Source organism: Trichoderma asperellum, chromosome 2 (assembly GCF_020647865.1).
Source record: "Trichoderma asperellum chromosome 2, complete sequence".
Taxonomy (NCBI): domain Eukaryota; kingdom Fungi; phylum Ascomycota; class Sordariomycetes; order Hypocreales; family Hypocreaceae; genus Trichoderma; species Trichoderma asperellum.
Window position 1 is genome coordinate 5235093 of NC_089416.1, and position 25433 is coordinate 5260525.

The following is a 25433-nucleotide window of genomic DNA, read 5'->3' on the forward strand; positions in this document are numbered from 1 at the left end:
AGTACTCAAAGGGGGATAAATTATCTTGAAAGCATATTTAGATGTTACAACATACCAGATTTTAAGTTTTGTCTCTGCCTACCATAGCAAATGACAACAGCTTTGAATTAGGCGATAATGCCTGGATCAAAATTCCTGTTACGGACCTGACTTGAGGTGGTAGTGTCATTGGCGGCGTAAGCAAAGCAATCTATCCACATAGCTTTATATATGGAGGATCTATTTTATACTATACCAACAGTTACCTATCTGAACAAGCAAAGCGGGCCATACTACTTAGTACCTAGAAAGTGGTGGTGTGAACAGAACATTTACAGTTGTGCGCAAGCTAGAGGATTGAGAGATACCTACATGTAATCGGCCTAGAGAAATGTACACAGGACCAAGGGACTCACACACCGACTGCGCTAGATAAACCCCCTGTACTCGGTAATAGGGCCCTTATGTATGTCAATATTTATCTTGCGGGTCCCTGTTTTCTTGTAAAGCACTTGGCAAGGTGTATGAACCAACCACTCCCATCCTCAAGCTGTGATTTCTCTCGACTTTTTACTTCACATGAGTTGTTTGCTCCAGCACAACTTTAATATGCGCCAATATATATGTATCATTTGATAGCCTCCAGATAACAGATAACACTCGCCTGCCTTGTAGTCTTTTGGGGCGAGGGGTTATAAGTTAAACTTTGCTACCTGAATCTAGGTCTAGGTACTACAACCAAACAGACCCAGGCTGGTGCAACGGTAGCATAGCTGGTGACACACGGGAATGACTACAGCGCGGAACCGTGCCCTTGGGGCGGCAGATCTGGGTTCAAATCCCGGGCCTGGGGATATTTTTATACCATTCTTCGTCTTGAAGTCTAGCAAAGTGGTCGATAGTTCATTGTTTTATTTATCAATGTATCTCTTTCATTCTCTCCTGTTTACTACGTAAAGTAAGTGTGCTGTAGGCCTCGTATGAAGTGGTCGATTGTAATTTCTACCAAGGTACCTAGGTGGTGGTCTTGGACGCCATGACATCTTCCAGTGCTTTTTTTTTTGGCGACGGCTCATGTAGCATGTGTTACTGAAGAACTGGTTAAAGAACATGTGTTTTTTCTCCTTGATCTCTAGATCTATGTATACTAGACTAGGTAAGGCGACGCTCTTGAAAATTGGTTGCGGCGCCATGTTCCAGCTTGCTCTTCCTAGCGAACCTAGATGGCGTCCTGTAAGGGAAGCGACTTGGTGGAACCAAGAGAATGCTAGCCCACGATTGGTGCCGTTATTCACAGCCCTCGAATGCCATTAAATCCATTGTGGCGAGCGGCATGCTCTCTTGTATCAGACCCGAGAGCAATCCAGCAGCCATTGTCGAGTCAGCGTGAGATGCTCGAGACAAGGCCATTTAGACGCTCGTCAGTCTCGTATTCCTTCAGTGCCGTCTCCCTCCACTGTGCCCAATCTTGGCTGACACCAAAGACTTCTAGTATCGCGATTGCCAATGGCAACGCATTCAACCATTCGGATTCCAAGGCCAGGCCCCAGAAAAACCTCCTGGCTTTCTCGTTGATCGCGCAGCTGGTAATCCAAGAGAGGCCCTTTTGCCGCAGTGCATCCGTCAAGGCCACATCATCGGTACTGATCGAGACCTTACCACCGCACAATGCATTCATGTCGGCAGTAACAAGCGACGGACCGAAGGCTTCACGTCGTGGTACGACGCGTGCCATCTGCCAGTCAATAATGCCTGTGATGTGAAGGTCATCGTCGACAAGTAAGTGGTCGCCTTTGTCGTCGACGTGCTTTAAAAAGAATTCCTCTGATGGCTTCGCTTCTCCTCCTTGTTCGGCTAGCTGTGACACGTTGTCTTTTAGAAAGCGGTATACTAGGTACGCATTGATAGGATACTCCGTGTAGAGTTGGCCGTCTGCAATCAGCGTCAAGTACTGCTCAGCAAAAGCAGTATAATATGCTGTTGAGTTATGAAATGGGCCATTAGGAGTGAGGACGACGAATCTGTCGCTCGCTACGGCCGAAATTTCGACACTGGATGACTGGAAGCACAGTGACCCAGCTTTGGGAAAGGGGTGATGTTCTAACTCAGCCAGGATCTCGGCGAGGCCACTCCAAATCCTGGCCTTCTCGTCGTCAGTGGCCGTTGTACCCGACACTCCTTGGCCTGTCCAGGGTCTTCCTGGTAGCTCTTCCATAAGAAGGAAAGCCACGCCGACACCATGGTCTGTCCCATTGCTGCATACACCATAGTTGAAAGCTCGAGGTGCTGGCACTGAAGTGGTTTCGAGAAATTTCAATGTGGCGTACTCGCTGGTTATTAGATAGTCTGCTAACGGGATGGGAAGACCAACGGCGAAACTTACCACTCGTGGAACTCGAAGGAGCCACGAGGGGGAGCCGTCTTGGAAGCGTATGCGGGCATGATAGTTGGCGCTTCCCATGAGAGCGCCCTGTCCAACCTTGGACGAGTGCTCAATTCTACAACTTCGACCGCCATTCAGTCTGGACGCAAGTTGGCATACGGCCGCATCGTTGATCCGAGAGCGGAGACGATCGATCTCGGCTGCAATTTGCGACTCATAAGCTACGTCATCCAAAGTCTGTTCACCCAACTACGTTTCAGCATTGTATTTTGGTTGTAACTCAAGCTGTGCTGTGATAAATGAAAGGGGGAGGAACTGGTATGTCGTACCTCGTCACACGTATGGAAAGAACGAGACAAGTGGGTGAGGCATAAGTGGCGATTACAGCTATTGCAACCGCCGTTTGCTCTGACACTCGGTCTTTCACAATCAGGCACTGAGCAGCTGAAGAATCTGGACGCCATGGTGCGAATGATGTTGATGCAGGAGGCTTGTGAAAATACAAAGCTTTGACGCCGTGGAGTTTGCGGCTTGAAAACGATTGTGACGAATGTGATGAATGTTGAGCTGTGTTGTGATGAGGATTAGATATTTTCGTCCAATCCGGCTTGGCACGAAAAAAGAGCAAGCATCGGGGTATAGTAAGTGTCCGGTTCGTCACACAAATTCTACCTGTGCAACCGTATACTGAAGTAAGAGAAGGGTATATGTATATGCCCTCACACATACGTTTTCCTCAGCCGCATCTGACACCTCACCTACAATAATTTTAATTTTTCAATCCAAAAGAAACCCCCCCCCCCCCCCCCCTCTCATTTGGTCAAAGCGCCCTTATTTGGCTATTTGCCCATTCCCTCTCATGTTCGCCGAAACTTGTTCAGCCGAAATTTGTACAACCACGAGCAGCACTGCCGATGATAAGCAGCTGGCAGCCAACGATGCGCAAAGCGAGGTTGCAACAATTGGTCCGTTGCCAATTCTCGCTTCTGCCATGCTCGTGAGTTAACTCACGATCATCAAATACAATGTGGCCTTAACAAACATATCCGTACCGATGTCTCCTGACCTTACACTTATATAGATCAAGGCTAGGGCTCGGTCGGGAGTAGAATTGTGTTGGTGTGAACGTTGAGAGCGAGGGCTATAAGAGTGATTTTGAGCTCCATTTGGTATCCCCATAGATCTCAAAATCATGGCAATTGGCGTGTATGGAGGTTTTGGACGCTCCGGTCTGAGCATCTGTCCTATGTGATAGCGCTAGGTGTAACCTACGTAAGAGTGCTCAGAGATTTGTTATAATTCCAAGAGTTTGCGGGAGTACCTTGACGGAACATGATGCACCTCATCTCAGCTACTTCAATACACACCGCTAGTCGCGGCGATGTCTAAGAGGTCTAACTACATACGCAGTTTGAGTGCCTCGTTATTCGCGACCTAAAATAAAACTGGCATTTGGAGGAATTTAGAGATTTGGGATATTTCTACCTTACAGTAAGGCACATCATATTGATAGAATGAGAATGATGAAAGTGGGAAGACTAAGAGATTGTCTAAATTATACACAACGTGCGAGAGCGTTAGAGCCGGCTGCTGTTGAAGATGGTGCGCACATACCGACATGACACTGCAAGGTATATGAACCAACCACTCCCGCCACTGCTCAAGCTGTCATCCTCTTGACTTTTTTACTTTACGTGAGTTGTTTGTTTGTTTCAGTACATATCATTTGATAGACTCCAGAAAACGGATAACGCTCGACTTGCCTAGTTTGTTGGGGCGAGGGGATATAAATTAAAATTTTACTACCTACATGTACCTATATGTGGGTGCTGTAACCGGAAAACCTAGACTGGTGACACATGGGAATGAATATTTCTCCAGGGGAGGGGCTACCTGCAAATCAATAATAAAAAACGAGGGCCTTCTCTCTGCGATATAACAACCTGTATTCCTGTCTCAACATTTGTTCGCGGGTAAGGGAAAATCCATCTTTTGGGCAAAACCTTTAACAAGACAATTTCCAGAGATTGAAGCTGTATACATAGTCTTTAGATTGGACTCCCGATGCTGCACCAAATAACATAAATCCTCTTCCACGTTGCTCTTTATCTGCCCTCGTCCTGCCGACAGTTTCCAAGATATGAGGCCGGATTTAACACCAGCCCAACTGAGTACAACAGCAGCTTTCGCAATTAGAGCAGCCACTGGCTGGCTGGTCGCTTTGACAACATCCCTCTACGCAAGAACAAACTTGTCTCTCTCCAAGAGCTTGTGGCGATTCAACTTGCACAGCAACGGCAGTGGCGATAATGACTCCAAGGATGAGCGATATGACACGCATTGTTTCGTAAGGAAGCGGTTAAATAAAAAAAAAAAGGCTTCAAAAGATTATCTTTTTGGTCGAATATTCTTTTTTTAAACGATTGGAATTAGAATGATGAAAGAGTAAGTAATGAGGCAATGAAAACAAGAGAATCACAGCCAACTGATTGTATTTATACTCTCTCCCTGGTACCAGCTAGTAAAGGTACTGCAAGAGTTATGAGTTAGGATAGTGCTAAATGAGTTGGCACCTTTAGCACCTTCCTTAATAGCTGGTTGGGTAGAAAGACAAGGCATGTTCTGACGTGTTCTTGCTTCGTGGTCTTGACATCCAGTCGCAGAGTAAGCCAGTTTGCGGTGTGTTTGAGTGATGATTTCTAGGCTGAGTGTACAGGGGAATTCCCTGCCCCTGAGAGAAAATAGTATTTCTGTTTAGTATACACGAACGACATATAGCTGAGTAGAATGAGAAATAATGTAGACTAGTCATAGCGCCTAGTAATATAAAGTAGCGGTACCCTATCAAAAGAGCGGTGTAATACGGTTGTGCTGTTGCTTCTCTTGCTTATAGAAGTAAATATACTTTGATGAGGCTTTGCAGCTGACCTTCCAGGTAAGGAAGGAAGCCAGGATTATCAGTTACGCCGATCTTGTCCTGGTGCCGTAAGATGAAGATGGAATGAGCTTTTCTCATTTTGAAAAAAAAAAAAAAAAAAAAAATAAGAACAAATTTGCTACATAAAATGACCTTTAGGTAGAGCAGCGGCTTTTTTTTTCTTTGGGGGAATGAGACAGTGCTGGCTAGATTAATTGGCCCTTGACTTGTCCCCGCTTCATGGTTTTGATAGCGATCTGGTCAGCTGAGTTTCTGAGGATGCATCTGGATGTGCGCAAGTAAGTTTAAATGTGCTTTCCCGCCTTGTCAATAACCCAGTTCTATTCTTCGTGGAATGAGCCCGGTGAGGTTGAAATTAAAATAAAGTCATGTTTCACTGTTTACTACCTACTATATAATGACAAATAGATGAACTGCGGTTAGACAAGTCTAATATAAGACCTACTACTAATACGGAATATCGGCAATACCAACTTTACTCGGCCGACTGCCGAGCTTTAGTACTACTCTACTTGCATAGATTTCGTTCTGAGTGGAAGAAGGCGGTTGAACAAATGTCCCACTAACTGATGTGGGTTCTGCCAGATCATAGAAAGTGTTCTAGCAGCCAGCGCCCCACTGTTGACGTGACATTATATAGAGCTATAATTGGACTTTTACACTTTTACGTGTCACTTTTAAGTGACATAAGCCTAGCCTGGGCTCTCCGTATGGCTCTCCGTATCTCTCTGTCTCCATATTTGGCATAGCCGTTGACAGACCCTATTGCTGGTAACAACCTGGTAAAGACCCACGCAAGCCACATGGGAGTCGAGACTAAGTGAATATATCATGTGGTATGTAGCTACACCTCTCACTCTCATTAACGGCACAACATCAATATCATCATCGAAACTAGCAGACGAAATGCTAATAGTACATGGGTTCGACTTATTGAAGCCGTGTACTACAACCAAGGCGTAAATGACATGAGCAATTCCCCAGTGGCTTAGCGCAACTCGACGTCCCCTCGCAAGGAAATATCTGACGAGATGTTCTAATCGGGCACAGTGTATATACCGCATTCCCTCACAAAACTCGGTAGCGGATGGCTGTGTTTTTTTTTTAAAAGTATGATGCTAGGATATATAAGTTATCCTATTGGTTATTTTGACCAAAACATGGTTTAATTCTGGTGATATCCACTGCCGAATTTTGCGGGGGAATGCGGCACATGTATTTGTCGCTTCACAGGACGCGATCCCGTAATTAATAGAAAACGGCGCGCTAGCTCCGCTTACATATGTAATATCAGATGTGATTTATAATTAAAGGTAGTGCTTTAACCTCCCTTTTCTGAAATCTGAAGTAAATATTTCCAATTCTTCAACACCCCTCTTCAAAAATGGTGATTTTGCTCGTTACAGCATGTCTCAAAAACCTAGTCGTTGACCCTCATTCGACGTTTAGCCATCATAAAGCTTAGTGTCCAACTCGTTTTATGTACCTTGGCCGTAACTCCGCCTGTCCGAACAAAGCAAGAGCGCCATTTGAAGTACCTAGTCGTAGGCGGAAAATGCTGTAACTCTGTCATGCGACTGACAAGACATCGTTTATAATAATAAAGTTTTCATGGCGTGTAGTTGTAAACGTCGAATTTATTCGACGCTATGTTTCGTTTATCGTTCGTAATAGCTCACGCACTTCTTACAAACCCGCCTTATTTCCATCCCACACTAGCAAGCTCCCTTGGACTCATTTGCTCTCTGTGCTCCGCAACATTGCTCTTAGTCACTACTAGTAGCGAGAACACCCACTTGTTCTCCAGTTGCTGGCCATCTTCATCAACCCATAACTCTTTAAACAATACAATTGTACTTATAGATTCCAGCATGGAACCTTCGTCACAACCAGTTATGGGCGCCGATAAGCGAGAAGTTCTCGACCTATGCATCCGAATTCTGGAGAGCTTAAAGGTTCCCGGTGCAGCAGGACGAGATCAAATGTTATCTACTCTTGCCCCCCATGGAACTGCATGCCATGCCCGAACTATGGTAAGTATCAAATTCATTTTGTAACGATGCTATGGCACTTTCTCTCTGAAGACGCATGATATTAACAATTATAAAAGTATTAGGTAAATAAGGGCTTTGAACATGAGCAATTTCCGCTCGATTTTGCAGGTCGTATACCATGGGACTCGATCAAGGCCGGAGAGCTCGAAGAAGGGCTTGATGGCGAGCCTACGGTCTTAATCGATCGCGACCTCGCCATGGTTTGGACGCTATACTGGTTTACGCGCAATGGTGCTCTCATCCACCTTGGGACTAATTGCTTTACTCTTATCAAAGCGGCTTGGGATGAAAACCTGCCGCAGAAAATTGAGTGGAAGATTTGTGGCCTGACCGACACTGCTCGGCCTCCAACAGATGAAGATAGAATACGGCTTGGAAAAGAGTAAACAGAGTGGATCAGTAATTATAACCCATTAAATGCATATAATTGTGATATGTTGTTTTTTGAAATAGATGATTTGCTGCTCTTCTATCTATATTCTATAGTTGCTTTGTGTCTCTATAAGCTTGAGCTGTTTACTCTTTTCATACACTGATAAGACCCTGCATTCAGCCTTCGCATTACAGACCTATTTTTCTTGAATTCTAGTGAAATTCTCATTAGGACGAGTTTCCAATTCACCAGATATGATACAAAACAACGGTAATATATCAAAAAAAATCTCTCATGTCTCAGTTAGCTCTCATGATCCGGAAGCCACGTTCCTTCCACTTGTTTGGCTCCTTGAATTGGTGCCATCCAACTTGGTCGATTCTTCACAAAGAGCTCGACATGTGCTTTACCATCTTCTATAGTTTCCAAACCATCAATTCCGCCAATCATCACCGCGGCGACTCCCTCATTAAAGGTCGAAATACGATATAATGTTGACCCACAATCTCCGCAGAAGTGACTTGTCATATTATTACCAGTGGCGACTTGTTTTGTGTAGGTTTTGAGTGTTCCCTTCAGAATCTTCATTCCCGCTAAAGGAAGAGCTATGTTGTTGGTATTTGTAGAACCAGAAAACTTGCGGCAGTCAATACAGTGACATCGCATCTAAGAATAACTCAATTTAGCAAGGCAGAAAGAGAGCGAAAGCTTATATAAATACCTTCACAGAAATATCGCCCTCAAAAGAGATGCGATTTGCACCACATAGACAACTTGACTCGAGCATAGTAGTTAAATTCACCGATTCAAAACCTGGAATTTGTCTCTGTAAACTCTTAGAGAGGCTTCGTGAGTTCTAATAAACTTTAATGCTTTAGATATTTCAGTATGTTGGAAGAGATTTTGGCCGTATTTATAATTTAATTACATTCTTATTTATCATGTCTAGGTATATTTATGAAGTTATCGAATTGTTAACCGGCTGACGGCTATGGTTACTAATCGGAAAATCATGGCTATAGCAACGAGCGGAGAACTGCCAGTTTGAAAAGGTTGTTTTGGAGTTGGATGCATGTCCGCTTACTGCCGCCACCAACCAATACCATGTTACACTACCGTGCTACAGCGTTCTTCGTGAACAACCCCTGTCCAGAGTATCAGGAAGTCGGGGATCTGGGAGTCGGGATGTGGAAGTCGGGATGTGGAAGTCGGGCCACCTGGAAGTCGGGCACCTCGAATAGGACAAAAGAGATGACCTTTTTTTTTTTTTAAAGAAAAAAAAAAAAAGTTAAATTGCTGTAGGGGTCGATTATAGGAGCTGTACACATCTGCATAACCGCACGGCCATGCGGGCGGCTACCAACGTAAGCTGATTTCTCTGATTGACTTTTCTCCATAAACTCCGACCCTTATTGCATCGTTCGGATATAAAGCTTTAATCACCTAGGTCCGTACTTCGTAATTATTATAATACTCTGATATAATGTTATACATTCTGCCAAAGTATGGCGCATCTCGAAGACCAGGTCAGAAAAATGCCCGAGTTGTATACTTGCCCAAGCATTCGCTTATCCTCTTTGCAACACGAGGGTTATACGCATGCACTTATGAATCAAGCGGTAGTTTTTTACATAAACTGATAAAATAATAATACATCGCATTGCTTTCTTTGAGTTTCTTCGTCGCATTACTATCTCTTCTCGGCAACCAAATCAATCGCAAGCATAAAAACTACATTCATAGAATTGTAAGGCTACATAGAAAGAGGGGAAGAGATACAGATAGAATATTATACCGGGACCATCCACAATAGTGAGCTATTACGTCGCCCAGATCCAAATAACATGATACTGCATGACCTACACTATGCCCTCTAATATCATTCACTAATACAGAGACCGACGATAAATGCGAGAATAACCATATTGTATTAGCTAAATCCATTAACGCCGGACCAACCCATTAGTTAAATAACTTGTGCATCTAATTTATAATTACTCACTTAGCTTCCTATCTGTATATCTCTTCAACCACACGGCTCTTCTGAGCAGCTCCTTTATTCCCTTTATTTCCCCTTATTTCCACACCTTCCATATCATCCTCTTGATTATCATCTTCTCATACTATCGCATTATACGGCAAACCGACTTAGCTGGCGGCAAAAGTAGACCTGGCTCGCAATTTCGCGCCAAAGAAGTAGATCAGAGTCGTTCCAATGATACCTGCAACACTTATACCTGCCAGCAGAGAAACACCCCTAGCTACTCCCAGATTGACGAACAATGGCCGGGAGAAAAGCACGGCGCCACCAGCAAGAGTTGATCTCAAAACACTGTTACCAGCAAAAAGAGATGCAGCATATTGCGGATACGACATTGGCAGATAGATGAACAGCGACTGCATGACGATAAATTCTCCGTACACAACGAGAGCAACGCCAATTAAGCACACGATCCAATGAACTGATTCCCTGGCTGTCCAGGCGAAAATAAATAAGCCCACTGGGAGGAAAACTGAGCCAAAGATCGCCGGTACAAGTCTATGCTCTTGCGCTCGCAGGCCGTTTTTGATATTATCTGGAATCATATAGAAATAAAGGTATGCAAAGTAGGAGAATAAAGCGGTTGTACTGCCGATAAGACATGATACAAATGCAAGTCCAGTCTCGCCTTCGTTGAATCCATATATAACCGGGAAGACAAGCGGAAAGACCTCGAAAAATGTATAGAAAACCGCGTAGAAATATGCTGTGTAGACATGAATGAAGAAGACAGAAGGGTCTTTAAGCATAATCTCAGTCGGTCGGATGAGGACAGTCTTGACAATGCTGTACGTGCTGATGTGTCGTTGGTTGATCTCACTTTGAGACTGCAGATTAGGGTTGCCGGTCAGTTTGCGAAGACGGCGTGCGCGGCGTAACAAGATATTATCCGCCGATGTCTCGGGCATGAGAGCCAAAAGCAGCACTAGGATGATTGACGAAAGCCAGACAACTTCCCACATTGGCCACCTCCAGCCTTTTGCCTGAGCAGCAAAACCACCAATCAATGGTCCTATGGAAGGGCCTTGGTATCCTCCAAAAGCCCACCAGCAGAGACCATAAGGGACGTATAGTAAGCTGTATATATCACCAACAGAAGCTCCGCCATTAGCAAGCGCTGGGCTACCAAAGAATCCTAATAAGAATCGCAGGACTATCAGACCACCGAAGCTGTTGATGACCGGTGGAGCGAATGAGAGCGCCCAGTAGACAATATAGGTCATGTAATAAACATGGTTGCGCCCAACAACAGGGATCTCGGTAATAGGGGAGAAGATCAGATCACCCACGCCAAAAGCACACACATAGAGTGCAAGACCCAGGCTAGAAGCAACAGGGCCTACGCTGAAGCGTTGCTCAACCCCTGAGGCTGATGCCACATATACTGGTCCACCACAATACACGCCAAATGTGTAGGTGCAAAGCACACCAGTGATCCAATACTTCTTGAGCCTTGACCAATTCTGTGGGTTCGCAGGATCATCGGTCGTGTACCAATCAACAAGGACGACGCCGTCATTGGTTTTTTCGGGAACAATTGGAACGGATTTCGTGCGCTGCAGTTCTATTTCTCGCTCACCATGAACATCATGCTCATCCATCCACTCACCCCCAATATTTTCGATATCGCCTAAGCGATGCTGAGTTGTCTGGGTATCATCAAATATCCCCTGGTCTGGCGAGCTTCCGACATTGGACTTCTCTTCTTTTAGTCGTGCCGTATACTGCGGTGGCAATACAAAGCCTGCATCCTCTTCTGGATATTTAAACAGCCGCTTTCCTGAGAGGAAACGAATCGCCTGGCCAAGAGGCGCGTCGCGAATAAGGTCGTACATTTCGTTGTAAAGTTTACGATTGTTGCATTATTTGTAATGAGGGTGCTGTTGCGAGTATTTGGTATACTTCCTGAGCTTGGTGGTTGAGTTGCCTACGAGCGAGGAAGGTAAAGATAGGGACCCTAGCACGGCGAGATTAATTGCATGCATATATAGGTGTTGAAAAGATACCTTGAATAATATTCTACTTCTTAACCCTGTTTACTATTTTATATACATTTGATGACGCACCACAGCTTAAAAAGTTTAAACAGGCTTTACAGCTTAGAAATACAATGCGGCGTATATATCGAAGGCTTCTTCAATGGCAGATGGGGTTCCCGATTGGGCAACTTAAAATCAGGACATCTTCGGCAGATGGAGCAAAAGGGGGCCTAATCAAGCACCTAAAAATGAGTATAGAGTTAGAATCCTGTGGGGGTAACAACAAACTAAAAGCTAATAGCGCTGATAGCAACAACTTGAAGACTAATGGAGCAGATGATACTGGCGATATTAGTATAATGCTTGGCCACAGTTAAAGAAGCTCGGAGACTTTTCTCAATTTATTATGAATAAATGGAAGGCTAGAAGAACTAAGATAAGAAGAAGTGTTAGGACGGCTTATTATCAAGTCTTGCAATTTTGGCTTTACTCATGTAGTGCGCAATGATATTGGGCAAGGCTTTTATATCATACCAGATGCTTTGAAATCAGTCTCATAGGCCAAATTATAGTCATTAGTCCATTGATGCAGCCCTTTAAGCTCATAGATGTATGTATACTCTCTTGAAAAGGAGTCTTTGTAGAGGCTACTGAGCGTGCGAAATGTCACCATGAAAGTTAGTTAGGATGACCAGCTTCATTCATGCTTACTCGACAGCATACCCAAAGATACTGTTGGTAAACAGGGTGATGACTTTGAAATTGGAAGCTGGTAAGCTTACCACATGAATATAACTATACTAAGCATGACTATTGACTCACCTCGACTCGACCACACGGAGAATTCAAATCGATAATATGAACCACTAAGATGACTCATGCCTATATCTATGCCTCGTTTAACCAGCACGGAGCACTAGAGGCAGCTACTTTTTTTTTTTTTTTTTTTTTTTTTTTTTGAACAAAATCACGCCACTTTATCTACTGACCACGCCAATTTTCAAATACTTGAATTTTGCGCTCTTCTGCTGAGCATTGAGACTGAGCCTGGAATTGAGGGGCGAAAGGCACTGATACAAATTGGCATCTAGCACACTACGCAGTGGGATTACCTTTAATGGATTATTGGATAAAAGTTTCTTAAGCAGTGTGCGGCTCAAGGGCGTGATGCTTTAACAGACGAGGAAGGCAGAAAAACTCTGGCGGTACGTACGGTCACAACTTCGCTTCATCCCAGGCACCATTGTGAACAGGAATCAATGGAACATGCTTCTTTTCAATATGATAATAGAAGAAGCAAAGTGGTGAGTAGAATTAGCGTTTGAGATCGCCAAGGATTTTAGAGAGAGATGTGTAGATATTGCCAGTGTTCAGGAAATAACGGCCTGAGAGAGATTCACTTTGTACCAAAGTTCAAAGAGAATGTCTTCACAATTGCATAAGTAGTCTTTCGGGATGGAAGATAATTTATTAAGCATGAATGTGTTAGGCCTCCATATACTATTATATTTTTAGAAGACTTGCTCTGGTAAGATACGTCTCCAGTTTAACCATACTGGTTGCGTCACTTATCCGGCACTGAGCAAAGACAGTATGCTTGCAAAGCATTTTGATTCAATATCAGGTCGATCTGCGCTGTCTTGTTGCTAATTCTCGGATTTGTAAAGAAATAGATCGAATGAGGGCATATACTAGCACTCTTAAGAGAAGGGTGCCATATATGCCTCTTAGGTAGACCTGCCACGTTGCGAACCGTGTGATACAATGCATACAGCAACCGCCAGACGAGATCAGGATCCATGCAAGCGTAGGTAAAGATGCGACTCGCGGGTCTGTATTGGTCAAAGAAGGAGGACTAGCTATAGCCATGGATAGCCGTGATGCTAATATTATCTGCGGCATACAAATGCTGGGTGGGCCTATCTTCGGTTTTATTTTCAGCTATTTTCTGACAATTAGTCGCGGCACCACTACTTTAATCAAAGCCAAACATAAGACAGAGTGACCCGAAGATCAAGGCAAAGTCTAAATCAGGTGCTTACACCACCTAGACCATACGAGTCTCACGGCGCCACCCGTTGTATTGAACTATTTTGTTGTCCTTCGCTGGCTTCAGGGCTTCCTCGTCTTACCTTGATTCCGTGTAAGAATATCGATGCGTACGGAGTACCTGTATGAGTACTCCACTCTCTAGTTGGCGAGACCTCGGCTCGGCCCTACCAAAATTCTGGAAAGGTGGGCTCTTCAGGGCGATGCATGTGAAGCTAGATCGGCTCAGCTGATCCCGACCCGCACATAGCACCGTGAAGTGTCCGCATATCGAAATGTTTCTGCCATTTGTGGAAGTATGTCAATCGTATACACCTAGTGCTGTAAACCAGTCACTAACTTACCAACTAAGCCAAATTTTTATGCTTAGTTTCGTTATAATACCAGAGGAAACGCATCGTTTTTGGTTCTACAAAGCTGTGCTATTTTCGTTTTTGCTAGCGAAATTCTGCCTTACGCTTTCGGTTGATAACAAACGAATCATTTCGTCCAAGATAAACGAAATTTTAGAATGGAGAAACCACTAGCTACCTTCCCTTGCTTACGCCCCATCTTCCATAGGAGCAATGGGAGGTGAGACATTCTAGCCTTTGCGGGACGGCACTTTTTGCATCCTCGATTGACTCAAGACCTGACGACAGTGATTCAAAGAGAGAGCAGTAGCGTCAATAAGAGACACCTTTTATCTTATGATTGGCGCCGCTAACAGCGGGTGGAATATATTTGTTCAGCCCATCTGCAGAGAATTATCTTTTCACCCGGCGTCGGCGTTATCGTAGTCTACAACCGAGATGCGGGCGCAACGATGGCAGCTTAGGGCGCTTAAAGGCAAACTCTGTATACACACATTCGAACTCGAGCAAACTGGTGAAAAGACCACTAATTAGCTAGATTTTTAAGCTTTGCCAGATCGGAAGGCCGTTTTAACGTTCCCTCCCACCTCCTTACGACATCATTTTCCCCGCAACGTTCTTGGAGCCAATTGCGTAAGATGCTACCAAGCAGTCGGCGAGCAACACTGAGCAGCTTTCTATATCGGTAGTCTTGCCTCGATAAATGATTTGTGAACAATTGATCCGAGATCCATCGTAGATAATGTACTGAGCAAGGACAAGGTATTGAAATGCCCATCTCCTTAGGCCCGCCGGTTATTAGGCACAATGTTGTCTCGTGTAAATGGTGGGGTGTGCAATTTACAAGTTACAACATTGTAGACTAATCGACTGCGTGGTGACTATAAAACTTGAACCAAGTCTCCTCGGAGGCCCCGCAATGGACCAACTATGCACACACCCTTGCAGTCGTATCCAAAAGTGATATAAGAAGTGTTCGCTCTCTCCACTCGGACAGTAGACCTATATCGAACTCGGGGAATATACGGAACAGTCAAGGCAAATATAGAGACATCGTTATGCTGTTGGCTGCCGAGGCTCTGTTTTTTAACCTGCCGCCTGGACTCGCTCTAGTGCTATGGCTCATTGTTATTGTTAGTATACCCTAGCCTACATCGTTTGCCATTTCCTCAATCTCCCTATACCATGATATCTGCACTAGGGCTAACGTAGTCGAGAAAGGGGAATGTATATCTTATTTCAATCCCAATCTATAATGTCTGGTTCCATCCCCTTCGAAAGTACCCAGGCCCTAGGCTATGGGCCGCAACTCGGATCCCATACACGCGTATGATCTTCTCTGGCATGTCTCACCGGAAAATCCTCGAATTACATCAGCATTATGGAGATATTGTGCGTGTGGCGCCTGACGAGCTGGCCTACTGCAATGGTGCTGCCTGGAATGATATCATGGGCCACCGAAAACGCGGCCAGGGAGAGAACGGCAAAGATCCAATCTTCTGGAGGACACAGCAGCACAGTGTAATCAGCGCCGATCGCGAAAACCATACGCGAATGAGAAGAACATTGGCTCATGGTTTCTCAGCCCAAGCAATGTTGGATCAGCAACCTCTTATACAAGGCTATGTCGACATGTTGATTAACCGACTGCGAGAGACCTGTGACGATGGCAATCGGCCTATGGAGATGACATCTTGGTATAACTGGACGACGTTTGACATCATCGGCGACTTGGCCTTTGGAGAACCATTCGGTTGCCTGCAAAACTCTGACTACCACCCTTGGGTATCACTAGTATTCCAAAGAATTCGCGGAGGCGCAATCAACAACGCTCTGCGCCGGTTTCCCTTTGGGGAAAGACTGATACAATTTCTTATTCCAAAGGAAGCACGCAAAAAGTTTCATGCGCACTTTCAACTCACACAAGAGAAGGTCAATAAAAGATTGGCTGACACTAACCCACGACCAGATTTTATGGAAGTTATGACGAAAAGGGAGGGAGACATGGTATGTCTTCTATAAGTTTAATTCGCTGATTCATATTTGTTACTAATTTGCGCAGAAATTCTCTTATCCAGAGCTTGTGGACAATGCAAGTCTACTTATTATTGCCGGATCGGAAACAACTGCAACGACCTTATCTGGAGTCACCTATATGCTACTGACCCACCAGGAAATCTTGCAAAAGACGATAGACGAAGTGCGATCGAGCTTTTCAAGCGAAGCTGAGATTGATCTTCTCAGCGTGCAGAAGCTGGGCTATATGATGGCCGTGCTACAAGAAACGCTTCGCATGTATCCTCCTGTCCCAGCTACCATACCACGCAAAGCGCAGCCTGGTGGCGATATGATATGCGGACAGTACGTTCCAGAAAACGTTAGTATTGTTTCCCGTCAAAGACGCTGGCTTGTCAGCTCTAACAAATACATAGACCATTTTGGGCATTTGGCAATGGCCAACGTATCACAGTGAAAAGAATTTCACCTTGCCTGATTCCTTTATTCCGGAACGATGGCTGGGCGATGCCCGGTTTTCGAATGATTGCCAAGAAGCGCTTCAGCCATTTTCATATGGACCAAGAAATTGCATTGGGAAGAAGTGAGTGGCTATACTCTCCCAAACAAATCAGCGACTGTCAATCTAACCATCTTTAGTCTTGCATATGCCGAAATGCGCTTAATTTTGGCAAAGATCTTGTGGAACTTCGACATCAGCCTTCATCCTGATAGTAAAAATTGGTATGAGGAACACAAGGCTTACACGCTCTGGCAAAAACCAGATCTTAATATTTATATAAAACCAAGAGTAATTGTATAGTGCATGGACATTGCACGGTCTATGCTGCTGTGGAAATTAATTTGTCTTATGTACAAGCAATGGTTTGCTCTTTTCATGAAGACGTTTTTAATCTAAATATTTAGGGCTTCACTTGATTCCATATCTTGTATTATATCAGAGAATACTTTCCAGTATTCAAGCTACTTGTAATAAAGAGTCTGGTGGTATTATGAGTGCTGTCAGTTGGCCGTGAAAGATTATATGAAGTCATATCTATAGACCTTGCTAGCATAGCGGCGCCATCGCAGCTTACTTAAATACAAATAGTCACCAGACTACCTCTATCAATATGGCTGTCTACCGACATAACAGTATTGTATACATGTGTACATTGAGAACCGTGACTTGCGATCTTCGCGAGATCACATAACATCCCCCCGCGGAAGGCGGTCTACGCTCGAAGCAGCTTATAAAAAACCGTTCTCTTTATGTCCCTATCTGCCCACATTTGGGTTTGATGGATAGCGATCTCAGATATTCTCGCCAAGATAAAAGGCGTATTGCCAATCAGAAAGTACATCGGTCCAATATCGAAGCCTCGTGGCGATGTGATTCAATAAGTTGGCTTGAAGAGATCACCCTCTTCAAGGAGATCACTATGATCGAATATGGAATTTGTTCGGCTTTAAGACGCCCAGGAAAGTGCATATATAAGCCCTGTCTACGCTGTCTCACAGATTTTAGAGTCATGGTTTCCCCTGGCGAACGAAAGGTCATCATTGGGGCTTGGCACAATTTCGGTATGGAAGGGTCACCAATGGATATAAATTGGAAGGCAAATGTAGTAGATAAAAATTAACAATTTTTCACATTGAGTCCATATATAGAGTATTCTCATGGAAGTGTTCGAGAATTATGGTTATTGGGTAGCTCTAATAAGAGCGAGACTGGGCATTGAGTAGAAGTTAGAATATCTAGTACAGTAGAACCAAAAAGGAGTATAACAACTCTTAGTGAATGTGGGACGTTTGGAATGGAGCTAGCACAAAGGCGAAGGCTTCCAGGACTTTTGGAAAATTCGTACACTGCACAGCGTTGAGACCATTCGAGAATTATAATAAGATATGTCAAGTGTAAGAAGCTTACTTGAATGGCTGCTTCTAGTTAGTGAAATCATAACGTACCGCAAGATAGTGGCATTTTTTGAAAATAATATTCGATGTCTAACATCTACAATAGTGTCTAATATCTAATGCCTTGTCAAGTATCTCGAATTATAACAGCGGCTCCTTCAATCAAGCATGAGTGCAGAGCTGCCCGAATGCATTTCAAGTATAAAAACTCTGCAAAAAGGTCTTTTGACAAAGCATCCATGCTGCAATGGATATTTCTTGCATTCAAATCTCATGCATTGAACCGTCATATAACTCCTTTCTTCGAAGGAGTCCGCTAATTTCTCCAGGATATTTCCAAAGAAACCAAGCAACAACCAAAAACATCGGTAAGGCATCGAGGCAATAGACAAAGACCTCTGTAGTCATTAAATAGCCATTGCTTCCCTGGCAATACTCAATAAGACGGAAAATATTCCGCACGATAATGAGTGCACTGGCAACATATAGAGCGTGGAGGTAACTTCTCCATTTTATATCTGGCTGGTAACTTCGGGCTGTCGGGGAGAGCATCATTCGACGGTGAAATAGGAGAGTTATCACAACGAAAAGTCCAAACCACAGCAGCTGCAGCACAAGTCCGCCGATGATGATATTGTTGCCCAAGTCGAATGCTGATTTGTTCGTCTTTGCAGAGGCCAGCATGCCACCACCTACAGCAACGTTAGATATCTAGGCGAAAGTGGAAAATGGGCTTAAAGAATTTGAATCATACCGCCACCGAGGAGAAGAAAGCATACGATATCTCCGCAAACAAATATCTTCGTAAGCCATCTTCGTTTGATAATTGCATATTTTTCTCCGTCCACGACCTCGATAATTCGTCCAAGAGTCATATAAACGGAAGCTGCGAATAATGCCGGAGCCAACAAGATGAATAATGTTTGGACAAGATAAGGCGGCTGCGTCCAACATCCTGGCTCTTGATTTGCCGAAACTGCTCTGCCGGCGAAACCAAGGACCTCGACTATTATGAGTTGTTAGCTCATGTCTCTAGTAAGTAGCATCTGTCCCTATATATCACACACATAAGCATCCTATTACCAACGGACTTAGAAACCAAGCCCTCGCTTTGATCATTCGAAATGAATGACCGGCGAATGCTAAAAAGAAGAAGCCGGTGAATATCCCTGCGGCAGCAAGAGACGGGACATATTTGTAATAGGAAAAGGATGCATCCTTCCAGTTTGGGTTGCAGTTATCACCGTTACCCATTTTGCAAAGTAACTACAGAAGAAGTGAAAAAAAAATGATATAAAAAAGAAAGGGAGAAACAAAAAGAAAGCAAAGTAACGAATGCTAGAGAAAGATATTTACTCTGAAGCGTGAGGCCCTTCACGATGCTCTCTCATTATTAAATACCAACGCGATGGAAGACATCTTCTCCTTTTCTTGGAGGCTATGCGATACGCGCGTCTTTCAGTCATGATACTAAAGCTGTCAAGACGTAAGTCGGGATTCGGGGCCAAAGAAGTGCACGTTCCTGGCCACGTTTGTCAAGAAAGCCCCGGCATTTATTTCCAAATATATCCGTAATATACGCTTCAGTAGTAGCCGGCGCTTATCTGGATATCACATATCTGTTCCTGACTAGTCATGCCTGGCTGTAAGTGAATACTCGCATGGCTTTCCTTAAAGTGGAATAACTAGCTGACGCCAGAATCGAGGCGCAGCCAGTCCATCTCCGCATAGAGTAAGTCAGTTACGAGATACGAAACAAGTGCTTAACATGCCTCTGAAACTCTTTTTATTGCTTAGAGACTTTCATGCATTGTAACATCGTACGTTTTCTTCTATTAGCCCGTTGGGGTTCCTTCTGAGTTACTGTAACATGGATTAGTAAGTTCAAAGTAATATACTTTCCGAAGCTTAGAGTAATAAGCATAAGTAGGCATTCCGAATAGCAAGTGTGGGCACCATATTCTCCTCAAAGAAAAGAAGAATGTATTTTATATCGACCAAAACGGAAAGTATTGTTCAAAAAAACCTTTCGAATTTTTTTTTTTTTTTTTTTTTTTTTTTTGGATTAGAATAGCAGTGTTCTGCATTCTACCACCCAGCGCAGCAACATCTCTGTTAGCCAAACTTCGTGACTTAACCTAGGGCCGTATAAAGCCCCCTTGTAGCCAACGGGATTCGCTTAAACGAAATTCCTAAAACTAGCGGGTTGTAACGATAAAAAAACTGGAGGCCTCGCCATAGCATATACTGGTACCGGCATCTTGGCCCTCTAGTTGCACAACGAACAGGTCTCTTTTGCAGTTAGATTTCACTTTGACGCCAATTAGCTTCCTTCTTATACTTCTTATACGAGAAGCGCTTGATCCAACTTTCGTCCTCCTTACCCGCGATGCTTACATAACTAGTTGCCCCTGACACTTCCACTATGTTGATTACCTAGAACGCAATCAGAGCTGAGCCATGTAGTTTAATCTGTCAAAGCGTAAAGACCCAACATAAAGAATAAGACGATGATTCTAATAATTATCGAAATAACTTATATAGCTATTGTTTTTCTCTTTTTTTTTTTTTTTTTTTTTTTTTTTTTAATTGTGTCTATTTCTTATTGCAAAACTTTTTCTAGTTCTCTAATGCCCGTGTTTTTTCTCTTCTCTTTGCCCCATGCTTGCCTGAATTATAGGACACACGGGATGCAAAGCGAGTAGGTAGGTATATTGCCCGAAGCAATTGGTAAGCAAGAAAGACAAGAAAGCTTGACCCTAGCAACTGACCACATTAAGTAACTGGAGCAAGGGTGCTTCTCGTACCGCTGGGGACTGCAAGAATAGTGGCGCTTTGTTAACCTCAGCAGCGCTTCCCCTTTAGGTTTCGCCGTTTGTAACAGAGTGATTCCCATTTACCCTCCCCTTTTTGTGCCCACTTCTATGAACAACCAATCAGTAAGTTGGGTACACTAAATGAAACATCAACTTCGGCACCATCAACTCACAGGTTACTCGTAACGGGCAGAGAATACTCGTTGAAGACACCCATACAGGGTGGACCTTTGCAAACAGTTGCGGTTCGCTTAGTTAGGTTGTATCTTATATGTGCCAATGTTGTCTGAGCACCTTTGTATGGATAATCCGGTACATTCTTCACTGTGCAGTCTTCCATATGTTGACAAACAGAGGAAGGAAGCGATAAATGGTCGCAGAACGCCTCAGTAACCTTCTCTGCCGATAATTGCTTAGTATTGAAAGGCCGGACTTTCTGTGCGACTCTCACAGCGCGAAACCAGCTGCTGCCTCCAGGATAGCGATCATTCCATTTACTCGCTTGAAATGATTCACTGATGAAGTGATTTGATCCGACAATAAAGTTGTCTCCGTTAGAGGGGTATCCCAAGTGAACAGCACTAGGCGTAATTTCCATAGACATGACAAAGTTGTCTGCTGTGCCTACGATGAGCTTATTCGACAAATGTCTCGGTGCATTTTTCACATTTATAAGCGCATTGGCAAAATTAATATTGTGCAGAAATTGCCTTCGTACGAGAGACATCGGCAGCAGTGGTTGCTGTTCGCTGCCGGGAGGCAAAGTCAGATCAAGCGGGAAGTAATCTTCGGTCGACATGAGTGAGCTTGCGCAAACTCCAAGCCCGGCAGAGTTGAAGCCAGAACGGCCCAATTGGCCGGCCTCAGTTGTGACAAACATGACGGGGAGGTCTTCAGACGGGTCCGGGTGAATTTCTAGGTAGACAGCCGTATCTTTAAGGAAGACGTTGGCCGACATGTCCCAGTTTTGGGCCAACATCACGTCGCTGTTGTCCATGGACTCGGCAAGAAATCCCGCCGTAGTGCATTCCTGAAGCTCTTGGATATCTGTCGGCTCATCACTGGAAGAGATGTTATGAAACCCATTTTGTGCAACATGACCATTAACAGCTTGAGAAGTGTTTGCTGCCGAACTGGGCTTTGTACTCGGGCACGGACGGATAGTTGGTCCTCGGACCCTAGCAAGATCGTACCGAGAATTGAGAAACAAGATTTGGTCTAGATCAACCCCAGCACCATCAGCAATACCCCGAAGCTCAGGTAGCGCTTCGGGAAAGAATTTCTCTATTCCTGGAAGGTAAACTTCCTTGATGATGCGTTGAGATATGTCCCTGAGGTAGTGACAATTAGCAAATGCATGCATCTAAATAGCCTAATGTAGACTAAAGAGGACACGAATCAATTCATACCATGGCAGTAGTTTCCCTGGTTTGTGGTAATGAGCGAGGCTATCAAGAATCTTTTGCTTGGCTTGCTCTCCGTGGGTATAGCCGCGGTCGTACGGCAGTCCCTTGAGAACAATATGCTGGTAGTTCGAGAATGTCATAATGGGCTAGTGCTGACTTGGCGTCTTGGCTTGCTGCTGGCGAAGAAGTTCTAAGTGTTGGCTATTGGCCAAAGACGTTCTAAACTTCACCAGCTCTCAGCCAGGGAAAGATGACCTTAATGTAGCAATGCAGAGCTTGGCTATGTAAGCGGATAATTTGAAACAGAGCGGCATTACGGCTTCTTCCAAAGACATCAAACGATATATCACGATCTCGGCTTGGCTACCACCCGGAGGACTAGTTCATATCACTAGTTTGTGGTAGTTTGTGGTAGTTTGTGGGGTCGGCATAATTACTCCTCCTGGAAGCCATGGCGAGAGGCGTCTATCTTCCACCCCCGCAACGGATCCACGCGGCAAGTTTGTGGCGGGTGCCGAGATAACGGTCTTTCTACTGTTTCTCAATAGTTCCAAATTGTTTAAGAAGGGCCTGATCACTGACATGATGATATGGTTGAATAGGACCGGCAATTCTGGGCTTTGTGAAGGTTGCGACAGTAGAAGCTATGGATACGGAAAAAAGAGTTGTTGGCTCGACACACCACGATCATGAACTTGGCGTGGAAGAGTCAGATGGTGTTCATCATGTTTTGGACAGTGTTTTCATCAAGAAGTCACAAACAGATCATGATGATGCTCTAGACTTTCTCCAAGCTACCGGAGATCAAGCTTTCACCTACACAGACAAGGAAGCAAATAGCGTCCGGTGGAAAATTGACCTGATGCTAATGCCACTTGTAAGTATCTCAAATACTCAACTATCAAATTGACAAACTGATTATCTGTCTAGTTACTTGGAACATATACACTGAACTTTCTGGATAAAGGCATTCTTTCCAACGCATCAGTTTTTGGCCTGAAGAAGGACACGGTAATTTCTTTACGATTGCACTTGTCAAATGATATATTAATATCATCCTTTTAGCATCTTGTCGGCCAGCAATATAGCTGGGTTGCAAGCATTTTCTATTTTGGGTATGATATAGCATTATCTTGATCAAAGCAAAACTGACTCTTGGTAAACAGCTACATGCTAGGGCAGCCAGTTAATGCATACATGCTTCACAAAGTGCCTATGGGCAAATGGTTGGCTGGTAATGTATTTGGATGGGGAGTATGCATTCTGTTGGCCATTACGGCCAAAAACTTTGCAGGCCTCGCTACTACGCGCTTTTTTCTCGGACTTTTTGAGTCTGTCAATAACCCAGCATTTGTGCTCATCACTGCTCAATATTATACTCGCAAAGAACACTCACTTCGCGCATGTATATGGTGGGCAGGCAATGCGGTTGGATCTTTTTTTGGAGACCTTATCGCGTATGCCATCGGGCATGGCCACGGGTCGCTCTCGCCATGGAAGTACATGTTCATCACGTTCGGAGGCTTTACAGTCCTCTGGTCTGCAGTTCTGTTGCTGCTTTTACCCGATTCGCCATGGAAGATGGGATTTCTAAATGAACGAGAGAAGAAGATTGCTGTGTTGCGCGTCATGTCTAATCATACTGGAATCAGCGCCTCGAATTGGAAATGGAAACAAGCATTCTCCGTTCTTGTGGATCCTCAAGCCTGGATATTCTTCTGTATTGCATTTATCCAATGCTTACCAGGCGGTGGCTTGACGGCTGTAAGTCTTATTTCCCGTTCACTATCCCCATGCTTTGGTTATTTTATATACATAATTGCCCGACAGACATTTTTCTCTTTCTATATGCTTCCTCCTTGTCATTCGAGAATTTTCACCCTGTATACTCTTTCCGTTAATAATCAAATATATGACGTATGATACTAATGGAAACTAAGTTCAACAAACTTATCCTAACAGGTCTTGGATATACCAATCTCCAAGCCACGATATACTCTATGCCGGAACATGCCATTCAGCTCTTTGGCGTCGTGGTTGCGTATGTTTCTCTCTACCTAGCTTGATGAAAATGTTAGGCTAATAATACTAGGGGCATTGCTGGTTCCTACCTGAAAAATTTTAGATGCATCGTTATTGTGCTATCTAATATCCCTCCCTTGGTTGGTAGCTTGATCGTGTATTACGTGCCGGCGTCCGACAAGTTGACGCGCTTGGCTGGTGTTTACATTCTCTTTACAAACACAATTAGTTATATCATGGTGTTGAGTCTTGTTGCTTCGAATTTCGCTGGAATGTCTCGCAAGACTACCGTTTCGGCTGGAATATTTCTTGCATATTCAGCTGGTAATCTCGTTGCTCCAAATCTCTTTATCGACTCGGAGGCACCTCTATATCCCACGGGGTTTAGAGGGATGATTGCTTCGTTTATAACGTTGATCGTCCTGGCCTTTGCTCTCATGGGATATTTGGTTATACAAAATAAAAAACGTGATAAGTTGTACGGCAAAGTTGATCCAAATGCCGTACAGGAGGATGACTTTATGGATTTAACGGATCAGGAGTTGCACTATTTCCGATATGCCTGGTGAACATCTCTAATTTTTTCTGCGGACATTTAGGACATGCTGAAAGTCAGAGCTGAAAGTCAGAGCTGAGGGAACTGAAAATGAAATGTTTTTGCTATTTAAAATTTACATGTTACATCTCTTATGGCTAGCTAGCTGCACTTTTCTCAGAACATAGTTAAAAAGTCAGCGATTTCTCGGTAATTTAGCCAAGGGTCCGTAAAGTATAAAAGCTCTTCGTCAATATAATAACTGTATTCGTGCCTCTGTGGCTGAAAGAAATTGGCTCAAAGGTTGCATTAAGGTAATTGACCAGATACAGGTATGTAGCTGCCGTGACGTCCATCATATGGCTCCTATTCTGTAGTTAAAATTGTCCCTTCTGTGCGTGAATATTCCTCTTGACTCGTGATCGCGTACAAAAGTCAAACCAGCAAGCCATTAACGCAGGTGAGTCTAGTTAACCGTTTATCCAAAACAGGCATATGGTGGACTTCAAACTGAGTCGGGAAATTCAAGAAGAGAGGGGAAATGGCTCCATACAACTACCTGCGCTAACGCGGCAACGGCCCCCAGCGAGCAG

The 25433-nt window shown here is 44.1% G+C and overlaps 7 protein-coding genes across 7 annotated transcripts; 3 read left to right on the forward strand and 4 right to left on the reverse strand.

Annotated features, from left to right (window-relative positions):
* Positions 1-1360: 1360 nt before the first annotated feature.
* TrAFT101_004034 (uncharacterized protein) lies at positions 1361-2440 on the reverse strand (the record flags this gene model as incomplete). The annotated part of the gene is made up of 1 exon (XM_024906131.2): positions 1361-2440. The coding sequence occupies one exon, from the start codon at positions 2438-2440 to the stop codon at positions 1361-1363; it is 1080 nt and encodes a 359-aa protein (XP_024766190.2).
* Positions 2441-7171: 4731 nt separating this feature from the next.
* On the forward strand, positions 7172-7818 carry TrAFT101_004035 (uncharacterized protein; the record flags this gene model as incomplete). The annotated part of the gene is made up of 2 exons (XM_024909257.2): positions 7172-7333; positions 7417-7818. The coding sequence occupies 2 exons, from the start codon at positions 7172-7174 to the stop codon at positions 7738-7740; spliced, it is 486 nt and encodes a 161-aa protein (XP_024766189.2). The 3' UTR covers positions 7741-7818.
* A 2057-nt stretch (positions 7819-9875) lies between these two features.
* TrAFT101_004036 (uncharacterized protein) lies at positions 9876-11603 on the reverse strand (the record flags this gene model as incomplete). Its single annotated transcript, XM_024898928.1, has 1 exon — positions 9876-11603. One exon carries the CDS (start codon positions 11601-11603, stop codon positions 9876-9878), a length of 1728 nt encoding a protein of 575 aa, XP_024766187.1.
* A 3534-nt stretch (positions 11604-15137) lies between these two features.
* Positions 15138-17264, forward strand: TrAFT101_004037 (uncharacterized protein). Its single transcript, XM_024901647.2, has 5 exons — positions 15138-15282; positions 15371-16156; positions 16212-16526; positions 16582-16748; positions 16805-17264. Exons 1-5 carry the CDS (start codon positions 15208-15210, stop codon positions 16965-16967), a joined length of 1506 nt encoding a protein of 501 aa, XP_024766186.2. The 5' UTR covers positions 15138-15207; the 3' UTR covers positions 16968-17264.
* Positions 17265-18325: 1061 nt separating this feature from the next.
* On the reverse strand, positions 18326-19315 carry TrAFT101_004038 (uncharacterized protein; the record flags this gene model as incomplete). Its single annotated transcript, XM_066127053.1, has 3 exons — positions 18326-18753; positions 18816-19067; positions 19153-19315. The coding sequence occupies 3 exons, from the start codon at positions 19313-19315 to the stop codon at positions 18326-18328; spliced, it is 843 nt and encodes a 280-aa protein (XP_065983161.1).
* Positions 19316-19896: 581 nt separating this feature from the next.
* TrAFT101_004039 (uncharacterized protein) lies at positions 19897-22423 on the reverse strand (the record flags this gene model as incomplete). The annotated part of the gene is made up of 3 exons (XM_066127054.1): positions 19897-19924; positions 21051-22208; positions 22287-22423. 3 exons carry the CDS (start codon positions 22421-22423, stop codon positions 19897-19899), a joined length of 1323 nt encoding a protein of 440 aa, XP_065983162.1.
* Positions 22424-22842: 419 nt separating this feature from the next.
* On the forward strand, positions 22843-25003 carry TrAFT101_004040 (uncharacterized protein). The gene is made up of 6 exons (XM_024901646.2): positions 22843-23160; positions 23214-23294; positions 23349-23398; positions 23450-24047; positions 24224-24324; positions 24376-25003. Exons 1-6 carry the CDS (start codon positions 22930-22932, stop codon positions 24872-24874), a joined length of 1560 nt encoding a protein of 519 aa, XP_024766183.2. The 5' UTR covers positions 22843-22929; the 3' UTR covers positions 24875-25003.
* Positions 25004-25433: the final 430 nt, after the last annotated feature.

Coding starts and splice junctions, on each gene's coding strand:
- TrAFT101_004037 (XM_024901647.2), top strand. CDS start 15,208: ATGCTGTTGGCTGCCGAGGCTCTGTTTTTTAACCTGCCGCCTGGACTC. Junction 15,283..15,370: donor TGCTATGGCTCATTGTTATT/GTTAGTATACCC, acceptor TAGTCGAGAAAG/GGGAATGTATATCTTATTTC. Junction 16,157..16,211: donor CGAAAAGGGAGGGAGACATG/GTATGTCTTCTA, acceptor TAATTTGCGCAG/AAATTCTCTTATCCAGAGCT.
- TrAFT101_004040 (XM_024901646.2), top strand. CDS start 22,930: ATGGATACGGAAAAAAGAGTTGTTGGCTCGACACACCACGATCATGAA. Junction 23,295..23,348: donor TTGGCCTGAAGAAGGACACG/GTAATTTCTTTA, acceptor TCATCCTTTTAG/CATCTTGTCGGCCAGCAATA. Junction 24,048..24,223: donor CAGGCGGTGGCTTGACGGCT/GTAAGTCTTATT, acceptor ATGGAAACTAAG/TTCAACAAACTTATCCTAAC.